At 38.5% G+C, this 19,278-nt stretch overlaps 2 protein-coding genes and 2 long non-coding RNA genes across 4 annotated transcripts; all 4 read left to right on the top strand.

The window, feature by feature from the left end:
- The first annotated feature begins 4,547 nt into the window (after nt 1-4,547).
- Nucleotides 4,548-5,948, top strand: LOC110891739. The gene is made up of 3 exons (XR_002565518.2): nt 4,548-4,667; nt 5,136-5,189; nt 5,681-5,948. It is a non-coding gene; the product is annotated as an uncharacterized LOC110891739 (long non-coding RNA).
- A 757-nt stretch (nt 5,949-6,705) lies between these two features.
- LOC110887731 lies at nt 6,706-9,648 on the top strand. Its single transcript, XM_022135303.1, has 2 exons — nt 6,706-8,518; nt 8,786-9,648. Exons 1-2 carry the CDS (start codon nt 6,706-6,708, stop codon nt 9,646-9,648), a joined length of 2,676 nt encoding a protein of 891 aa, XP_021990995.1.
- An 870-nt stretch (nt 9,649-10,518) lies between these two features.
- Nucleotides 10,519-11,311, top strand: LOC110887730. Its single transcript, XM_035979786.1, has 2 exons — nt 10,519-11,134; nt 11,295-11,311. The coding sequence occupies exons 1-2, from the start codon at nt 10,519-10,521 to the stop codon at nt 11,309-11,311; spliced, it is 633 nt and encodes a 210-aa protein (XP_035835679.1).
- Nucleotides 11,312-11,392: 81 nt separating this feature from the next.
- LOC110891740 lies at nt 11,393-12,811 on the top strand. Its single transcript, XR_002565519.2, has 3 exons — nt 11,393-11,512; nt 11,983-12,036; nt 12,528-12,811. It is a non-coding gene; the product is annotated as an uncharacterized LOC110891740 (long non-coding RNA).
- The last annotated feature ends 6,467 nt before the right edge of the window (nt 12,812-19,278 follow it).

Here is a 19,278-nt window from a genome sequence, read left to right as displayed (position 1 = left end):
CCGGAGGGTCGCATAGAAGTGGGAAGCGCGGGTAAACCTCGGACAAGTTGTAACAACTGTCACTAAAATCAATAATTAGGACGATAATTAGTCAAAAAGAAAACCTTAATTGAGACACCCAAGTAATTCTGCATTAGCCCTAAAATTTTTCAGAACAATCGGAATCAGGATCCGGGCCCCTAAAACTCAAGGGGGGCAAACCCTAGTTGAATAATTATCTAAATTATACGTTGCTTAAAGCTGATTGGCCAAAATAGTTGATTCATGCAAGCTAGTCCCGAGCCTAGGCAGCCTATAATTAGACTGCTTAGCTTACGGACCGTAAGGGGTCAGGCATACGGTCCGTAAGGGAGTCCCAAAAATTAGTATAAATAGCCGACCTTGGGACTTGCCTTCTGCCTTTAGAACGACGTTTATACCTTCTGTGTACGTCGAGTTATACTCAAAACAGTCCCCAACACACACACGAATCACGAGGTGCTGCCGCAATCAGGGTAATAACTCGATCGCTACTACGATTCAACATCCGATCGATTATACTATCCAATGATTGTCTGAGTGCTGCTCAAATTGAGCTGATACTTTGTTATTCATTGTGATTTCGACTTGAATGTTTGAGTGCTGTTCGAATTCGGACTATGCTCTGTCATTCGTTGCGAATCCATTGAATTATTAAGTATTGCACTTATTAATTGTTGTGAGGGTTTAATCTCGTGAATTGACGTAACTGCTGAATTAGTTACTAACCCGTTTGTGTGTGCATTTTATTTAAATTAGGTTAATTACAGGCAAATCAGTAAGGCTTGTATCTTGCTCGTTAAATCTGCAAAGTGAGTCATTCTCTTTTTATCAACTGTTTTACAAAACTCCAAATTATTTTCAAAGTTATAATTACAGGGATTAAGTCTATGTAATCACCAAATTACAGCCGGTATGTGTGGTTTTGTATACATTACTTATTTCCCGTCACACTTGGACAACGAGTTAGCCAAGGGGTGATCTGACCACAGTCACAGACACCATTTGGACAACGAGATAGCCAATGGGTAGTCGAGTGACAAGTACTGTGGGTAGTTTGTTTGATATCAGAAACATTGTAATTCCCCTTAATACTGTAAATTATAACAAGTGTGTCGTTTTAATAAACTGAATGATTCACTCAGTATTTCCCCGCTGACAAAACCTTTTTCAAACACGTTTCAGGTGATCTGTTGTGAGCAAGGAAAAGTGCCGTGGAGCACTCTCTCAGCTTAGAAAAGTGGCTCAATGTAAATAAATAAAAGAAACATGTTTTGAAAAATAAAGATTTCCCTGAGAAATCACATTATTGTAAATTACGGGAATTTATCCCTAAATTATAAAACGGGCAGTTTAAATTATTAAAGATCATGTTTTAAAAGTCTTCCGCTGTCGCCTAAATTAAATACCACGGGATTTCTGTCCCGCGGCTCCTGAAACGGGTCAAACCGGGTCGGGGGCCGTGACAGAAATAAGGTGGTATCAGAGCCACTATTTTAAGCTTACTGATTAAGCTCACTGTTCTAATTGATTTAAGCCTATTACAATTAGGAAAATTTTATTTGTCATTCTGTGAATATATGTGCATTAACTTATTAATTGTTGAAATTACAGTATGGGTAAACAAAAGATTTCTGCTATCTACCGCAAATTGGATAGTACACCTAAAGAACAGGGAACCTCTTCCTCCAAATCTCCCACTGAGTTAGAGGAAGGAATCTTTGTTCGTAAGGCAAATTATGAAAACCCACTTACCCCGGAGAAAAGGAATTTGATTATTAGGAAGGGTCAAGAGAAAAAGAAACCCCAAACCAAGAGAGTGAGGTTTAACCTAGAGATTCAGGAAGTTAGCAATAATCCACCAGGGGAAAATAACCTAGATGAAAAATGGGCAAATTTGTATATGCTCGCTACCGTAGCAGAAAATGCAAATCTTTAAAACTTTAAATCTAGAAATAAGTACTTCCCAGTAAATAAATAAATAAATCTGAGTGTGTTCTGTTTGCTATTATGTTGTACAAATTGGTGTGCAATAAAAATGTTTATTTGTTAAACTTTGTTCCAAAGTTTTAACTTAGCATTTTTGTGCATTTTGCATATATGCTACACAGCATGAGTGAGCTATCCGAGGCGTTTCAGAACCTCAACCTCTATCCTGTGCCAATTGAAGTCTCCCACAACTTCACTGGTTACATTGCGGACATAGAGGAACCTCTGGAATTCCAAGCTCCACCGCTGGAAAAAGCAAAACCTAAAAAGAGGAGAAGATGTGTAGGGTGGCGAAAAGTGCGCAGAAGGAAACCTGCAACTAGGAGACTCCCTAAAATAGAAAATCCTGTAAGTGTGAGCAAGCGAAAGGAAATAGAAATTGGAAAAAGTTCCAAACCAGTAGGGACAGAAATAGGGATAGACCTAAAGCAAAAGGGAATAGAGATCGGAGAAAGCTCTAAACAGTCAGAGGAGATCACATTCCAGGACGAAATAGACCGTCTACTGGCCAATTGTGATGTCATAGAACCGGTCAACAATAATCTCTTCTCTTATCCTGTAACACCCCAAAAATAATTATACTCTTATACAATTAATAACTTAGGGTGCCAAGACATACACATGCCTTTTCAAACCATTTGTGCTTTAAACCTCCTACCGTTTCGTAACTTAAGACATGTCGTTTCTCTTCTTTCTAAAAACCAATTCCTTTTAAAAGAACCATCTTCTCTAAGAAACGGTTACAACCACATTTAGTATATAACAATAATTTAATAAGAAAAACGGTTATCACCACGTTTGCGGTGGAGACGCAAACTTTCATTTGCCATGAAAGTCGGTTCAACTCCCGCTATACCCTATCATGGTAAGTAACAAATCGCTTCATAAACCATACCAACGCTTCATAAATCATACAACCATAATAATAATTGATTTAAACTTTACGTGAAAAAGACGCAATGATTCAAACGGGTGTTTTTTAGTCCTATAAATACATTGAGTCTCATTTTCCATTGGCATCCATCCAATTTGATTACACAAGACTTTTTCATATGTAGACCAGAATTCAACTAAACGAGCGATACGACCGACGGGGAATTGAAAGTCGGCTTTGTTGCAACATGATGTGTCCTTTGTGACTGCAGATCTTCTAGCCATTGTTTCCGGTGGTTTTTAATCGGAAAAGTGTCGTCGGAAAGTTTGGGATTTATTTTGTTATGTTATTATGAAGAAATGGTCTCCGGTTGTGTTCATGTAGTCGTTGGATTGTGGCCAATGGAAAACCGTAAGTTGATAACGTTTGTTAAACGAGAGAGGGTGAGAAAGGGTAAAGTAAATACATATATTCTGATTTGGGGTTGTGTCATATATGAGAGCAACGTGGCACTATCAAACGAAGAGGTGTCCAGGTGTTAAATTTTTATAAAACTCATGCCATTTCATTTCAACATAGTGTGTAAGGATCATTAAGTTGGGTTTTGTATAATTGTACTATTACAGTGATATTTTTGTCGTTAAAGTTGGTTTTGTATATATAATTCCGGTGAACCAAAGTTTTTAATATAAATCAATAAAAACTTTCTTCAATAGATTTGAGATGCGAACCCCTCTTTATAGGACTTTTTTCAAGTAAAAACAAAAATTCAACATGTTATTATGTTTAATCGCTTTAGGTTTTGATATTTATTTATAGGTGTTAACATTCATATATTTGGCTTTTGTTTTTTTCCCTTAGGGAGAGATTTATGTTATGAGATTATGTCAGAAGGATCTCTCTTTTTGCAATTTGAATGTGTTCTACAGTTGTATATAAATATACCATGCCATTTCAACATACATGTACAGATGATACATTTGTTCTGAAATAGTTCTCTGATTGTTGTTTTCAATTGCTGATAAGAGTAATTATTTTTATTGATAAAAAAGATTTTCAACTAAATTGTTTTATGACATGGCTTTAAACTCATTTTAGGTTTTTAAATGGTTGAAGTAAGAAGATGCTTTACATAATTCCACCAATCAACATTTGATGAAGTATAAATGCAAACTTCATGCGACATATGTTCATTGGTTCTTTGATTGAATTACACTTTTATTTTTCATTACCTGATCACTTTTTAATATTAAGTCAATGTTCAGAGAGATATGTGAGACTATGTACAAAATGTTCCGTGACTATAAAGGTTTTATATCACTATTTGAATCACGCTTAGAAAGACTTTATCATAATTCACGCCTACGATGGCGATGGTTAGATGTAAAAGTCTTTAGTGTGAATAGGTTAGATGTCAAGCAAAATGAAAATAATATTTTGGTAATACTAAAGCATTCATAATCCGCATCCCGCCGCAACGCGCGGGTTGGAATCAGCTCGTTATTATACATAAGCTAAAATATAGCAATAAAAGGGTGGTGCAAAAATTAAAGTTGTGATGGAAATAGAGGGACTAAAGCTGTAAATACCTAAAAATAAGATTAATAAAAATGATTAATAATAAAAACCCACACACAGTACGTGTGTGGGGTTCTGTACGATCGAACAAGGGCCAGGGGGGAAAGAAACCCTAGCTTCATCTAATTCACAAGGAAAACTATAAAGATTCAAGGAAATTGAAAGCATAATCAGGAAATTTCAAGCTCTTAACTTGTCCATTGAAAGGGTAAGTTCAATTTTGTGATTTAACAAATTGTAGAAAGTGGGTTTTGATCTAATCTTGAATGCATGATATGAAATTTATGAAATTTAGTTAAGGTTATGATGTAGGATCAGGATTATGTCTGAATTTTAGAAAATTTGTGGTTAATAGTCGAAACCCAAGTTGATGAGAAGTTGCTAGGGTTAAATTGATCAAGTTTTGATATGTGTGTGTGTGTGTTGTTGAGGAATAACCTTGTTTATGATGAATAATCACTAGATAATCTGATTTAGAGTAAAGCTTAATTGAATGTTATTGAATGATTAAAGAAATTAGCTTAGTAATATATGTTAGTTAAATGAGTAAATGTCCCAAAAATGCGAAACCCGCCATGTGTTTGATGAAATGCTTGAATGAACAACTATGTGAAATATTGAATGTAATGGAATGAAATTCCGGGTACTAAACAAATGAACGGATGTGTTAATATAGGCGTAAAGGAAGAGGGCTCAGGTTCTAAGAAGTCGGAAAGCTCACAAGACAAAGGTATGTTTCGTGACGTACAAAACTTTACTTAAATTTTTGTTAGTAACTGTGTCGAGCAAATTGTGTTATAATGATTATTTCTTGCTATAATGGATACGGTGATTAGTAAATAAATAGCAAATCCCTTGCGGATTTGGTTAAGCTAATGAAGGTTAAGCTATGATAAGCAAATCGACCGGTTCGAGTAACTAGGTCGAGTAATGATATGATACCATCCGTCTTGAACGGGTGGTTTTGAATGCTATAACGAATGCTAGAAGCTTAATCCGTTATACGGATGAAAGAAGAATTTATATTGAAAGCAAATAACCCAATCAAACGGGTTGAACGTGTATGCTTAACTCTCATTGAGAGTGTTTATGCTATACCCAAGTTTTTGGGTAGTCGAATGCGGAAAATGGTTAAAAGTTCATATACGGATGGAACTAAAATGAAAGAATTATGATTTAGCGAGCGTGATAACTAACCTTTAAAATTTCTTGTTAATGTAGGTAAATCCTCATCTTAGACTATTTGGCGAGTTGAAGCGAGCACGTGATCACCACTTAACATATCAAGCGCTTCCGCTAGTTGCTTTAATGTTTTGGGTCAAATAATTGTGAAAGTTTATCTAAACTTGTTAGTAGATGTATTGGTCAAAATTTATATTTTCTTGGATTTTCATTGCGTCTAGTCGTAAGGGTCATGGAATATTTTGTATGAAAGTTGTATGAAACAGGGGTATGCTCATTGTACGAATGGGTCATGTCCGATTTTTGTCAAAAATATGAATTTAACTTGTTATTTCAAGTCTTAAAATTATCATCGTAAATGGTTTTATAAGAAACAAATAAGCGGGTCTAACAAGTTGGTATCAGAGCCAAGGTTTGAGGGATTCGAGCGTTAAACGCGGTGCTTGAACTCAAACCGATGGCTCGTTCGAAAGAGTGCTCGCTCCAAGATCGCCCAAGAGGTAACTTTAAAGTTATAAATAAGTTGCAAGTGTGTTTTTTTTATGAGTTTGATGGAAATAATTAAAAAGATATATGAGAAGGTCAAATGATAAGTTCAGGAGCTGTAGAACCTAAACGGAATGGAAAGAATCGAATGAGAATGCTTAAAAATGGACCTGCAGCGTTTCTGCAAAACGGAAGCCCGTCGCCGACGGGTTAACCCCCGTCGCCGACGGCATCCTCTTGTCCGACGCCCTAACCTACTGTCGACGGGTAAACTGTCCGACGGCCACTATTAAGAGCCCGTCGCCGACGGCTTACGCAAAGATCAACTTGCTGATTTCTTTTGTTTTCACCTTTTGTGTTTCCGGGTTGTCCGAAAACTTATTTCATGATTATATGAAGGCCGTAAAAAGGGTTAATAGGTGTATGTAATATCAGTTAGTGATTACAACAAGAATATATTGTAAGAATCATAAGTGATGAACCGAATGACACAATATGGATTAAGTAAATGCTGATTAAAGAATAAGGATATACTAAAAGTTGTGAATTGCATTAAATAAAAGCATGATATTGTGTAGATGGCTGATGCAAGAAACGCTAATGATGACGACGATACCGCTCGTCAACAAGCAATGTACAATAAAGTCACGGAAGTGGCAGAATGGGTTATGCAAGCTAATCTTCCACGATTAGCTCAAGAAGTAGAAAGCCGGGTGTTGGGAGTCGTGGATGCCATGATAACTAGTAAGATTGAAGAACTGAAAGAATGGATAGAGGGATCTAAAAACAAAAGCAAAGAACGACGGTGCACGTATAAAGACTTTATGGCGTGCAATCCCGCGACGTACGATGGTAAAATCGACCCGATCACATGCCAAAGATGGGTGTCAAATATAGAAGCAGTATTTATCCGAAGTCGTTGTGATAACGAAGATAAGGTGATGTTCGCTACTGGTCAACTCACCCTTCAGGCGAAAGATTGGTGGGATGCGCATAGCAAGGAAATAGGCGAAGAAAGGCTCCAAACGATGACCTGGCAAGAGTTTAAGGATCCTTTTATGAAATATCACTGCCCTCAGTCAGCCATTGATAAGATTCAAGAGGATTTCTTACGCCTCCGACAGAAAAACGAAACGATAAATGAGATATCGAACATTTTCTTGGATAAGATGAAGTTTTGTGGAGAGTTTGTGCAAACTGAAAGGATGAAGATTAATCGCTTTTATGGGGTATTAAAGGCAGAATTTAGGGAGTTCATCACTCCCTCGAAGTGTGAGACTCTTGATGAGCTAATCAATCTAGCGCGGGATAGAGAAATCGAAATCAAGAGGCAAGAAGAACGTGGAGAAAAGAGACCAAATGAAAAAGGTGGAAGTTCGACCCCGACCAAAAAGGGGAAGTATCAAGAGCAAGGAAAAAAAGATAAGTCGAAGAGTGGTATCACGCCGTGCAAGACTTGTGGAAAACTTCATACGGGGGAATGCTTGTTAGGCAAGAAAGGGTGTTATAAATGTGGTAAGGAAGGGCATTCGTCTTATCAGTGTCCAAACAACCCGAAGACTTGCTTTCATTGTTTTGAAAAAGGGCATGTTAAATCGGAATGCCCAAAACTTCAGCAAGAGTCAAAGAAAGAAGATAAGAAGCAAGAGGGTTCTAGAGCGAAAGGGAGGGTGTTCCAAATTACATCCGAAGAAGCCAAGTCTCACCCGAATGTGATTTCAGGTATCTTTTTACTAATCTCCATACCGGTTTATGTTCTATTCGATACTGGAGCTACCATGTCATTTATTTCGAATGAAATTATACAACATCCGTCCTTTAAGATCGAACGAATGACAATGCCTCTAGAAGTAGAAATAGCCGATAGTAAGATCTATATGTTACACGAGGTGTGTAGAAACTGCAAATTCATTATAGAAGATGAGGAATTTGACATCGACCTCATACCTATGGTTTTGGGGGAATTTAAAATGATTGTGGGGATGGATTGGCTGGCGCGGCACCATGTGGAGATTGATTGTGAAAATAAGGTAATGCTCATCCAAGCTCCAAGTGGAAGAAAATTGAGTATTCAAGGAGAGAGAAATGTAGAAACCAAGTTGTGCACCTTGGTCCAAGCTTTCAAATACGTACTTAACGGGAGTAGAGCATACCTAGCTTATGTAGTAGATGTCAGACAAACCCTCCCGAAGCTTGAAGACGTTGAGATTGTGAATGAATTTCCGGAAGAATTGCCGGGACTCCCACCAGAGAGAGAGACAGAGTTTCGCATCGAAGTAAATCCGGGTGCGAAACCCGTTGCAAAGGCCCCCTATAGACTTGCTCCCACTGAGATGCGCGAATTAATGACACAACTACAAGATCTTCTAGACAAGGGTTTCATACGCCCGAGTGTGTCGCCTTGGGGAGCACCTGTCTTATTTGTTAAAAAGAAAGACGGGTCGATGCGCATGTGTATCGACTATAGAGAGCTAAATAAGCTGACCATAAAGAACCGCTACCCTTTACCTAGAATTGACGACCTTTTTGATCAATTACAAGGGGCGAGTTGGTTCTCTAAGATAGACCTGCGTTCGGGGTACCATCAAGTTAGAGTACGGGAAGAAGATATTCCAAAGACTGCATTTAGAACCCGTTATGGGCACTATGAATTTCTAGTCATGTCGTTTGGATTGACGAACGCGCCAGCTGCGTTTATGGATCTTATGAACCGGGTATGCCGACCCATGTTAGACAAATCGGTAATAGTGTTCATAGATGATATCTTAGTCTATTCGCGAAGCAAAGCTGAGCATGCAAAGCATTTGCGTGAAGTACTTGAAATTCTCCGTAAGGAGAAACTCTACGCAAAATTCTCAAAATGCGCCTTTTGGCTCAGAGAGGTGCAATTTCTGGGGCATGTGATCAACTCGGAGGGTGTTTTAGTTGATCCTTCAAAGATCGATGTTGTAATGAAGTGGGTTTCTCCGAAGAACCCAACAGAGATAAGAAGTTTTCTGGGCCTTGCCGGGTACTATAGAAGGTTCATACAGGATTTTTCGAAGATAGCCTTACCCTTAACAAAACTGACAAGAAAGAAAGAGAAGTTTGTGTGGGGTAAAGATCAGGAGGAGGCTTTTCAAATGTTAAAGGAGAAACTATCCCGTCCTCCGGTCCTAACATTACCGGATGGAACTGAAGACCTGGTGGTCTATTCAGACGCTTCGCACCAGGGATTAGGCTGCGTTTTGATGCAAAGGGGAAGAGTCATCGCTTATGCTTCAAGACAATTGAAGCCGCATGAAGTAAACTACCCGACTCACGATCTAGAATTGGCAGCGGTAGTGTTCGCCTTAAAGATTTGGAGACATTATTTGTACGGCACAAGATGCACTATTTACTCAGATCATAAAAGCCTCAAGTATCTTTTCGAGCAGAAAGATTTAAATATGAGGCAACGGAGATGGCTGGAACTTATCAAAGATTATGATTGTGATATTCTTTATCACCCGGGAAAAGCAAACGTGGTAGCCGATGCATAAAGCCGAAGAGAGTATCCGTCTCCTCTTCGTGTAAAGTCCATGAAGATGATTATTACGCCACGATTACTTGAAATGATACGTGAATCTCAAATAAAGTCGCTTGGAGCGGAAGACTTAAAGAAGGAAAGACTAAAAGGTGTAATCGATAAATTAGAAGAAAATTCGACCGGACTCAAGACGCGATTCGGCCGAATTTGGATACCCCGATTCTGTGAAGTCAAGGCTGCTTTACTCGACGAGGCACATAAGTCACGATATTCGGTCCACCCTGGGGCTACAAAGATGTATCGGGACTTGAAGGCCAATTATTGGTGGCCGGGCATGAAACGCGACATAGTCAAATATGTCGCGAAATGCTTAACTTGTTCCCAAGTGAAAACCGAGCATCAAAAGCCATACGGGGAATTACAACCCTTGGAGATACCACAATGGAAGTGGGAGGAATTAACGATGGATTTGGTAACCAAGCTTCCTAGAACGAAAAAGGGGCATGATGCAATATGGGTAATCGTGGACCGACTTACGAAAAGCGCTCATTTTCTACCTATTAAAGAAGCCTACTCTTCCGAGAAAATGGCGGAAATTTACATGAACGAGATTATATCTCGACACGGCGTGCCCGTGTCAATTGTCTCGGATCGGGACACTAGATTTACTTCTCGTTACTGGCAAAAGTTTCACGAGAGTGTGGGTACGAAATTACACATAAGTACTGCCTACCACCCTCAAACCGACGGCCAGTCAGAAAGAACCATTCAAACACTTGTTGATATGCTGAGGGCGTGTGCCCTAGATTTTGGGGGAAGTTGGGATGACCATTTACCACTAGTGGAATTTTCCTATAATAATAGTTACCATAGTGGTATCCAAATGGCTCCGTATGAATTATTGTACGGTAGGAAATGTAGAACTCCCGTATGCTGGGGAGAAGTAGGGCAAAGAGAGCTTGCGCCAAGTGATTTAATAGCAGTAACGAATGAAAAGATTAAGTTGGTTAGAGCTCGACTGAAAGTAGCCCAGGATCGACAAAAGGCTTATTCAGATAAAAGAAGACGTCCCATTGAATTTCAAGTCGGAGACTTGGTTCTGCTGAAAGTGTCCCCATGGAAGGGTATAATCCGTTTTCGCAAACGTGGTAAGTTGGGTCCTCGTTATATTGGGCCGTTTAAAATCTTGGCTCGTGTTGGAAGGGTTGCATATCGATTAGAATTACCGCCTGCTCTAGACGGAATTCACAATACCTTCCACGTGTCGCAATTGAGAAAGTGTCTTGCGGATGAAACCGCGTTAGTACCACTTGATGACATTGAGTTAGACGAGGGGTTGAATTATGTCGAAAGACCAATGGCCATTAAAGATGTCAAGGTGAAGAAGCTGCGCAACAAGGCTGTCCGACAAGTGTTGGTGCAATGGCAGCACCGAAAGGGGTCGGAACTTACATGGGAAGCGGAAGACGAGATGAAAAAGCACTACCCGTTCCTTTTTGGTACGTACACACTTAAAAAAATATATGTTTGTGCCAGGTTTCGGGGACGAAACCTCTTTAAGGGGGGTAGACTTGTAACACCCCAAAAATAATTATTATACATAAGCTAAAATATAGCAATAAAAGGGTGGTGCAAAAATTAAAGTTGTGATGGAAATAGAGGGACTAAAGCTGTAAATACCTAAAAATAAGATTAATAAAAATGATTAATAATAAAAACCCACACACAGTACGTGTGTGGGGTTCTGTACGATCGAACAAGGGCCAGGGGGGAAAGAAACCCTAGCTTCATCTAATTCACAAGGAAAACTATAAAGATTCAAGGAAATTGAAAGCATAATCAGGAAATTTCAAGCTCTTAACTTGTCCATTGAAAGGGTAAGTTCAATTTTGTGATTTAACAAATTGTAGAAAGTGGGTTTTGATCTAATCTTGAATGCATGATATGAAATTTATGAAATTTAGTTAAGGTTATGATGTAGGATCAGGATTATGTCTGAATTTTAGAAAATTTGTGGTTAATAGCCGAAACCCAAGTTGATGAGAAGTTGCTAGGGTTAAATTGATCAAGTTTTGATATGTGTGTGTGTGTGTGTTGTTGAGGAATAACCTTGTTTATGATGAATAATCACTAGATAATCTGATTTAGAGTAAAGCTTAATTGAATGTTATTGAATGATTAAAGAAATTAGCTTAGTAATATAAGTTAGTTAAATGAGTAAATGTCCCAAAAATGCGAAACCCGCCATGTGTTTGATGAAATGCTTGAATGAACAACTATGTGAAATATTGAATGTAATGGAATGAAATTCCGGGTACTAAACAAATGAACGGATGTGTTAATATAGGCGTAAAGGAAGAGGGCTCAGGTTCTAAGAAGTCGGAAAGCTCACAAGACAAAGGTATGTTTCGTGACGTACAAAACTTTACTTAAATTTTTGTTAGTAACTGTGTCGAGCAAATTGTGTTATAATGATTATTTCTTGCTATAATGGATACGGTGATTAGTAAATAAATAGCAAATCCCTTGCGGATTTGGTTAAGCTAATGAAGGTTAAGCTATGATAAGCAAATCGACCGGTTCGAGTAACTAGGTCGAGTAATGATATGATACCATCCGTCTTGAACGGGTGGTTTTGAATGCTATAACGAATGCTAGAAGCTTAATCCGTTATACGGATGAAAGAAGAATTTATATTGAAAGCAAATAACCCAATCAAACGGGTTGAACGTGTATGCTTAACTCTCATTGAGAATGTTTATGCTATACCCAAGTTTTTGGGTAGTCGAATGCGTAAAATGGTTAAAAGTTCATATACGGATGGAACTAAAATGAAAGAATTATGATTTAGCGAGCGTGATAACTAACCTTTAAAATTTCTTGTTAATGTAGGTAAATCCTCATCTTAGACTATTTGGCGAGTTGAAGCGAGCACGTGATCACCACATAACATATCAAGCGCTTCCGCTAGTTGCTTTAATGTTTTGGGTCAAATAATTGTGAAAGTTTATCTAAACTTATTAGTAGATGTATTGGTCAAAATTTATGTTTTCTTGGATTTTCATTGCGTCTAGTCGTAAGGGTCATGGAATATTTTGTATGAAAGTTGTATGAAACAGGGGTATGCTCATTGTACGAATGGGTCATGTCCGATTTTTGTCAAAAATATGAATTTAACTTGTTATTTCAAGTCTTAAAATTATCATCGTAAATGGTTTTATAAGAAACAAATAAGCGGGTCTAACATATCCTGCCACAGCCCAATTCCCAATAAACCTAGAACCCGTGATTCCAGACCCACTAGTCCACACACGACCACTAGGCCAAATGGAAGAATGGTGGACCAACGACTGGCAATTCCAGAATATAGTCAATAGTCCCTATAGTTTTCTCCCACAGTTTGATCCAGAACCTATCCCTAATCCGCCAATGAGCTATGAAAATTTAGTTGAACTGCATCAGTTTGGTGAAGAACTGATAGGCACTGGGAATAGGATCAGGGAAATTGGGGAGCAGATTTCCTGGAAGTATGACGAAAGGGAACGTCACTACTGAATTGCCAGTAATCCAAGAATAGTGGGGAGGGTTTGGAAAAGTTTGTTTGTATTATAACTAATACAGTAAAACTAACTCTGTAAAATGGGCAATAAAACAATGTAAGATAAAAGGTATGTATTCAAGCAGGTATAATATATATAAAACAAAACAGAAGTCGAGGCATCGACAATTTTGGTTATATTTGTATGTTGTAATAATCTATGTGTTATCTGTGTTGATTTTGTTACCAATAATTAGATACTAATAAATTACACTTATACCAATTATCAGATGGAAAACGCTAGTAATGAACCAGTTAATGAAGAGAATCAATCTGAGCAAAATCAGGAAAACCAATACATGACTAGACAAGATATTGAAAATATCATCACTCAAGGGATAGCCAATGCTATTCCAGAAATCATGGCTGCTGCTAGGAAACCTGTTGAATCCCAACAAATCATTCCTAGTAAACGTACTCAGGAAGATAATTTTAGCCATAGTGTTAATGGAGGCGGCAATCATGATAATCATGATAACAATCCGCAACAGGCCCCACTCCCTAAGAAAATGAAAGCCGCAACGCCTGGTTGCACTTACAAAGAATTTCTTGCCTGTAAACCAGCAGAATTTGCAGGTAATGAAGGGGCAACTGCAACACTGCGATGGTTAGAGAAAACCGAAGCAGTAATTGCAATAAGTAAATGTGTTGAAGAAGATCAAGTGATGTATGTGTCAAACCTGTTCAAAGAAGGGGCGCTAGAATGGTGGAACACAGTGCTACAAGCAAAAGGAAAGAGGGTGGCCTATGCAATGAATTGGGAAGAATTTAAGAGTCTTGTAGAAAGAAAATTCTGCCCCGAATACGAAAAGGAACAAATGGCAAACAAGTTCCTGAGTCATCGTATGATAGGCGTCGACTGTCGGGGATATACTTCGACATTCTTCGAATATGCGAGAGTAGTACCTAACTTGACTTCACCAGAACCGGTACTCATTTCCCGTTGTATTTGGGGATTAATCGGAGAAATCCGTAACATTGTTAAAGCTGCGAGACCACGCACTATTGACGATGCTGTAGAGTTAGCTAACACCTTAACCGATGAACTGGTGCGCACAAGAGAAGAAGATCGAAAGAAAGAATTGGCTCAAAAGATTACCCAAGGATTTCGTATGGGTAATAATAACCGCTTCAAAAGAAGAGGAACAGGGCAATCCTCATCACCTCCGGTCTGCAGAAATTGCAATAAGAAACACTATGGGCAATGCAATATAGTTTGCAACTTTTGCAAGGCAAGAGGACATCGTGAGGAGGATTGTAGGAAAAAAAACCAGAATTTGCTATAACTGCGGAGAAACAGGGCATATCAAACCCGACTGCCCTAAGCTAGTCAGAACCGCAGAAAATAAAGGCAAACAAGCTGAAGGGACAACCAAGAAAAATGCTCGCGCATTTCAGCTGACCACTCAAGAAGCCGAACTCATTCCAGACGTGATAGCGGGTACGTTCTTAGTGCATAACGTCTATGCAAAAGTATTATTTGACTCTGGTGCAAACCAAAGTTTTATTAATACTGCATTCTGCCAAGCTCTTAACTTACCTCTAACTACTCTTAGGCAGATTTTTACAGTCGAAACGGCAGATGGAAATTCTGTCAACATAGATAAGGTATTGCAAGAAAGAAAGATAGAACTGTTAGGCCATAAGTTTTCTGCAAACTTGTTACCTATGAATTTAGCCGGATTCGATGTAGTATTAGGAATGGATTGGTTAGTCGCCAACCATGCTCGAATCCTGTGTGATAAGAATTCCGTAGAAATCCGTACCCCCACAGGAGAAGTAATCTTAATTACAGGAGATAGACCTCGGAAGCCATTAAAATTCATTTCAGTAATAAAATTGGCTAGTTATTCAAGGAAACAAGAAATTGTGTATATGATTTCTGTAATCATTAACACTAAAAGTAAGGAACTCCAGGACATTCCTATAGTTTCAGAATACCCAGATGTCTTTCCAGAAGAATTACCTGGGTTACCACCGGATAGGGAAGTAGAGTTTAGAATTCATCTAATTCCAGGTACTACACCAATAGCTAAGGCACCTTATCGATTAGCACCTACTGAAATGCTAGAATTGAAAAAGCAGTTAGATGAATTACTAAGCAAAGGATTTATACAACCTAGTTCATCCCCTTGGGGTGCACCAGTGTTGTTTGTGAAAAAGAAAGATGGGTCGATGAGAATGTGTATCGATTATAGGGAATTAAATAAGGTTACAATTAAGAATCGATACCCACTACCTAGGATTGATGATCTTTTCGATCAATTACAAGGAGCTAGGTATTTCTCTAAGATAGACTTAAGATCTGGATATCACCAGCTGAAAGTGCAAGAGGAGGACATACCTAAAACTGCTTTCAGAACTAGGTATGGTCATTATGAGTTTACAGTCATGCCCTTCGGATTAACAAATGCTCCAGCCACATTTATGGACATGATGAATAGGATCTGTAAACCATACTTGGATAAATTTGTAATCGTGTTCATTGACGATATACTCATTTATTCCAAAAGTCAGGAAGAACATTGTAAGCACCTGCATGCACTCTTAACCTTGTTAAGAAAGGAAAAGCTTTATGCCAAATTCTCGAAGTGTGAATTCTGGCTGCAGGAAGTACAATTTTTAGGTCATATGGTGAATCACGAAGGAATTCACGTAGATCCTGCTAAAATAGAAGCAGTCACCAATTGGAAGGTTCCACGAACGGCTATGGAAGTTAGAAGTTTTCTAGGATTAGCTGGATATTATAGACGATTTATTAAAGACTTCTCTAAAATAGCTGTACCTTTGACTAAGCTAACCTGTAAGGCAGTTAGGTTTGAATGGGGACCTAGACAAGAAGAAGCTTTTAGGATTCTAAAGCACAAATTGACGAACGCTCCAATCTTAGCTTTACCTGAAGGAACCGAAGATTTTGAAGTATACTGTGATGCTTCAAAATTAGGATATGGATGTGTGTTGATGCAACGCAAAAAGGTAATTGCGTATGCCTCTAGACAGTTGAAAAAGCACGAGGAAAATTATACAACTCATGACCTAGAGTTAGGAGCCATAATTTTTGCCCTTAAAGATTTGGAGACATTATCTGTACGGAAGTAAGTTTACTATCTATACAGATCATAAAAGTTTAAGGTATATATTTGGGCAAAAAGAGTTAAACATGAGGCAAAGAAGGTGGATGGAAATCCTAAGTGATTACGACTGTGATATTCAATATCACGAAGGGAAAGCGAACGTAGTAGCAGATGCCTTAAGTCGTAAGTATCATGAAAAGCAAAAACGAGTCCGTGCTCTTAGGTTAAATCTACAATTAGATTTAATGGAACAATTAAAGAAAGTTCAAGGAACGGCAATCAAGGACGATGCCGAAGGAATGAAAGGTTACTTAAAGGAACTAGAACAAGGAAAGTATGGAATTTGGAGATTCCACAAGAAACGAATTTGGGTACCTAAGCAGGGAGAATTAAGAAATAAAATTCTAGAAGAAGCACATAAATCTAGGTATACTGTACATCCAGGAAACAATAAGATGTATCAAGATTTAAGAAATAATTTCTGGTGGATAGGAATGAAAAAGGACATAGCTGAATATGTAACCAAGTGTCTTTCTTGTTCGCAAGTTAAGGCCGAACACCAGAAACCTTCAGGACTACTACAACAGTTAGAAATGCCTGTATGGAAATGAGAACTCATAACAATTGACTTTGTTACTAAATTACCCAAAACCAGAAAAGGTAATGATGCTATTTGGGTAATTGTGGATCGATTAACCAAATCAGCTCATTTTCTACCAATGAAGGAAACCTTTAGCATGGAAAGGTTAGCCAAGTTGTATGTAGATGAAGTAGTATCCTTACATGGAGTCCCACTCTCCATTGTATCGGATAGAGATAGTCGTTTCACTTCCCGTTTCTGGACAAGTTTCCAGGAGGCAATGGGAACTCGACTCAATTTAAGTACTGCATATCATCCTCAAACGGACGGACAAAGTGAAAGGACGATACAAACAATGGAAGACATGCTTCGAGCATGTGTAATTGATTTTGGTGGTAATTGGGATAGCCATTTACCATTAATTGAATTCTCCTATAACAATAGTTATCATTCGAGCATCGAAGCTGCTCCATTTGAAGCACTGTATGGACGCAAGTGCAGAACTCCCGTATGTTGGGCAGAAATAGGAGAAAGTCAATTATCAGGTCCAGAGATTGTGCAAGAAACTACTGACAAGATATCACAAATCAAGGAAAGACTGAAGACTGCTAGAGATCGTCAAAAGAGCTATGCAGACAATCGCTGCAAGCCGTTAGAATTCCAAATCGGAGACAAAGTACTATTAAAAGTATCTCCTTGGAAAGGAGTAGTACGATTTGGTAAGAAAGGAAAACTGAGTCCAAGATATGTTGGACCATTCCCCGTGATCCAACGAATAGGACCAGTAGCTTATCGTTTACAACTACCAGAAGAATTAGCTGGAGTACATGATGTGTTTCATGTATCCAATCTCAAGAAATGTCTATCAGACGAATCCCTGGTAGTACCTCTTCAAGATATAGAGGTAAATGAAAAGCTGAAATTCGTAGAGAAACCCCTACAAATAGAAGACCGGAAGATTAAGTTTCTCAAACACAAACGACTAGTGCTAGTGAAAGTCAAATGGGAATCCAGGAGAGGACCAGAGTACACTTGGGAACTGGAATCAGAGATGAAGCGAAAGTACCCTCATCTATTTCAGTAAATCTCGAGGACGAGATTTTTCTCAAGGTGGGGAGGATGTAACAACTGTCACTAAAATCAATAATTGGGACGATAATTAGTCAAAAAGAAAACCTTAATTGAGACACCCAAGTAATTCTGCATTAGCCCTAAAATTTTCAGAACAATCGGAATCAGGATCCGGGCCCCTAAAACTCAAGGGGGGCAAACCCTAGTTGAATAATTATCTAAATTATACGTTGCTTAAAGCTGATTGGCCAAAATAGTTGATTCATGCAAGCTAGTCCTGAGCCTAGGCAGCCTATAATTAGACTGCTTAGCTTACGGACCGTAAGGGGTCAGGCATACGGTCCGTAAGGGAGTCCCAAAAATTAGTATAAATAGCCGACCTTGGGACTTGCCTTCTGCCTTTAGAACGACGTTTATACCTTCTGTGTACGTCGAGTTATACTCAAAACAGTCCCCAACACACACACGAATCACGAGGTGCTGCCGCAATCAGGGTAATAACTCGATCGCTATTACGATTCAACATCCGATCGATTATACTATCCAACGACTGTCTGAGTGCTGCTCAAATTGAGCTGATACTTTGTTATTCATTGTGATTTCGACTTGAATGTTTGAGTGTTGTTCGAATTCGGACTATGCTCTGTCATTCGTTGCGAATCCATTGAATTATTAAGTATTGCACTTATTAATTGTTGTGAGGGTTTAATCTCGTGAATTGACGTAACTGCTGAATTAGTTACTAACCCGTTTGTGTGTGCATTTTATTTAAATTAGGTTAATCACAGGCAAATCAGTAAGGCTTGTATCTTGCTCTTTAAATCTGCCAAGTGAGTCATTCTCTTTTTATCAACTGTTTTACAAAACTCCAAATTATTTTCAAAGTTATAATTACAGGGATTAAGTCTATGTAATCACCAAATTACAGCCGGTATGTGGGGTTTTGTATACATTACTTATCTCCCGTCACACTTGGACAACGAGTTAGCCAAGGGGTGATCTGACCACAGTCACAGACACCATTTGGACAACGAGATAGCCAATGGGTAGTCGAGTGACAAGTACTGTGGGTAGTTTGTTTGATATCAGAAACATTGTAATTCCCCTTAATACTGTAAATTATAACAAGTGTGTCGTTTTAATAAACTGAATGATTCACTCAGTATTTCCCCGCTGACAAAACCTTTTTCAAACATGTTTCAGGTGATCTGTTGTGAGCAAGGAAAAGTGCCGTGGAGCACTCTCTCAGCTTAGAAAAGTGGCTCAATGTAAATAAATAAAAGAAACATGTTTTGAAAAATAAAGATTTCCCTGAGAAAT

The sequence above is a fragment of the Helianthus annuus genome, chromosome 11, assembly GCF_002127325.2.
Source record: "Helianthus annuus cultivar XRQ/B chromosome 11, HanXRQr2.0-SUNRISE, whole genome shotgun sequence".
In the NCBI taxonomy this organism is placed as follows: Eukaryota; Viridiplantae; Streptophyta; class Magnoliopsida; order Asterales; family Asteraceae; genus Helianthus; species Helianthus annuus.
Note: the sequence above shows the minus strand (reverse complement) of the source record. Positions and strands in the feature narration are given on the sequence as shown.

Coding starts and splice junctions, on each gene's coding strand:
- LOC110887730 (XM_035979786.1), top strand. CDS start 10,519: ATGGCTCCGTATGAATTATTGTACGGTAGGAAATGTAGAACTCCCGTA.
- LOC110887731 (XM_022135303.1), top strand. CDS start 6,706: ATGGCTGATGCAAGAAACGCTAATGATGACGACGATACCGCTCGTCAA. Junction 8,519..8,785: donor CAAGGGTTTCATACGCCCGA/GTGTGTCGCCTT, acceptor ATGAATTTCTAG/TCATGTCGTTTGGATTGACG.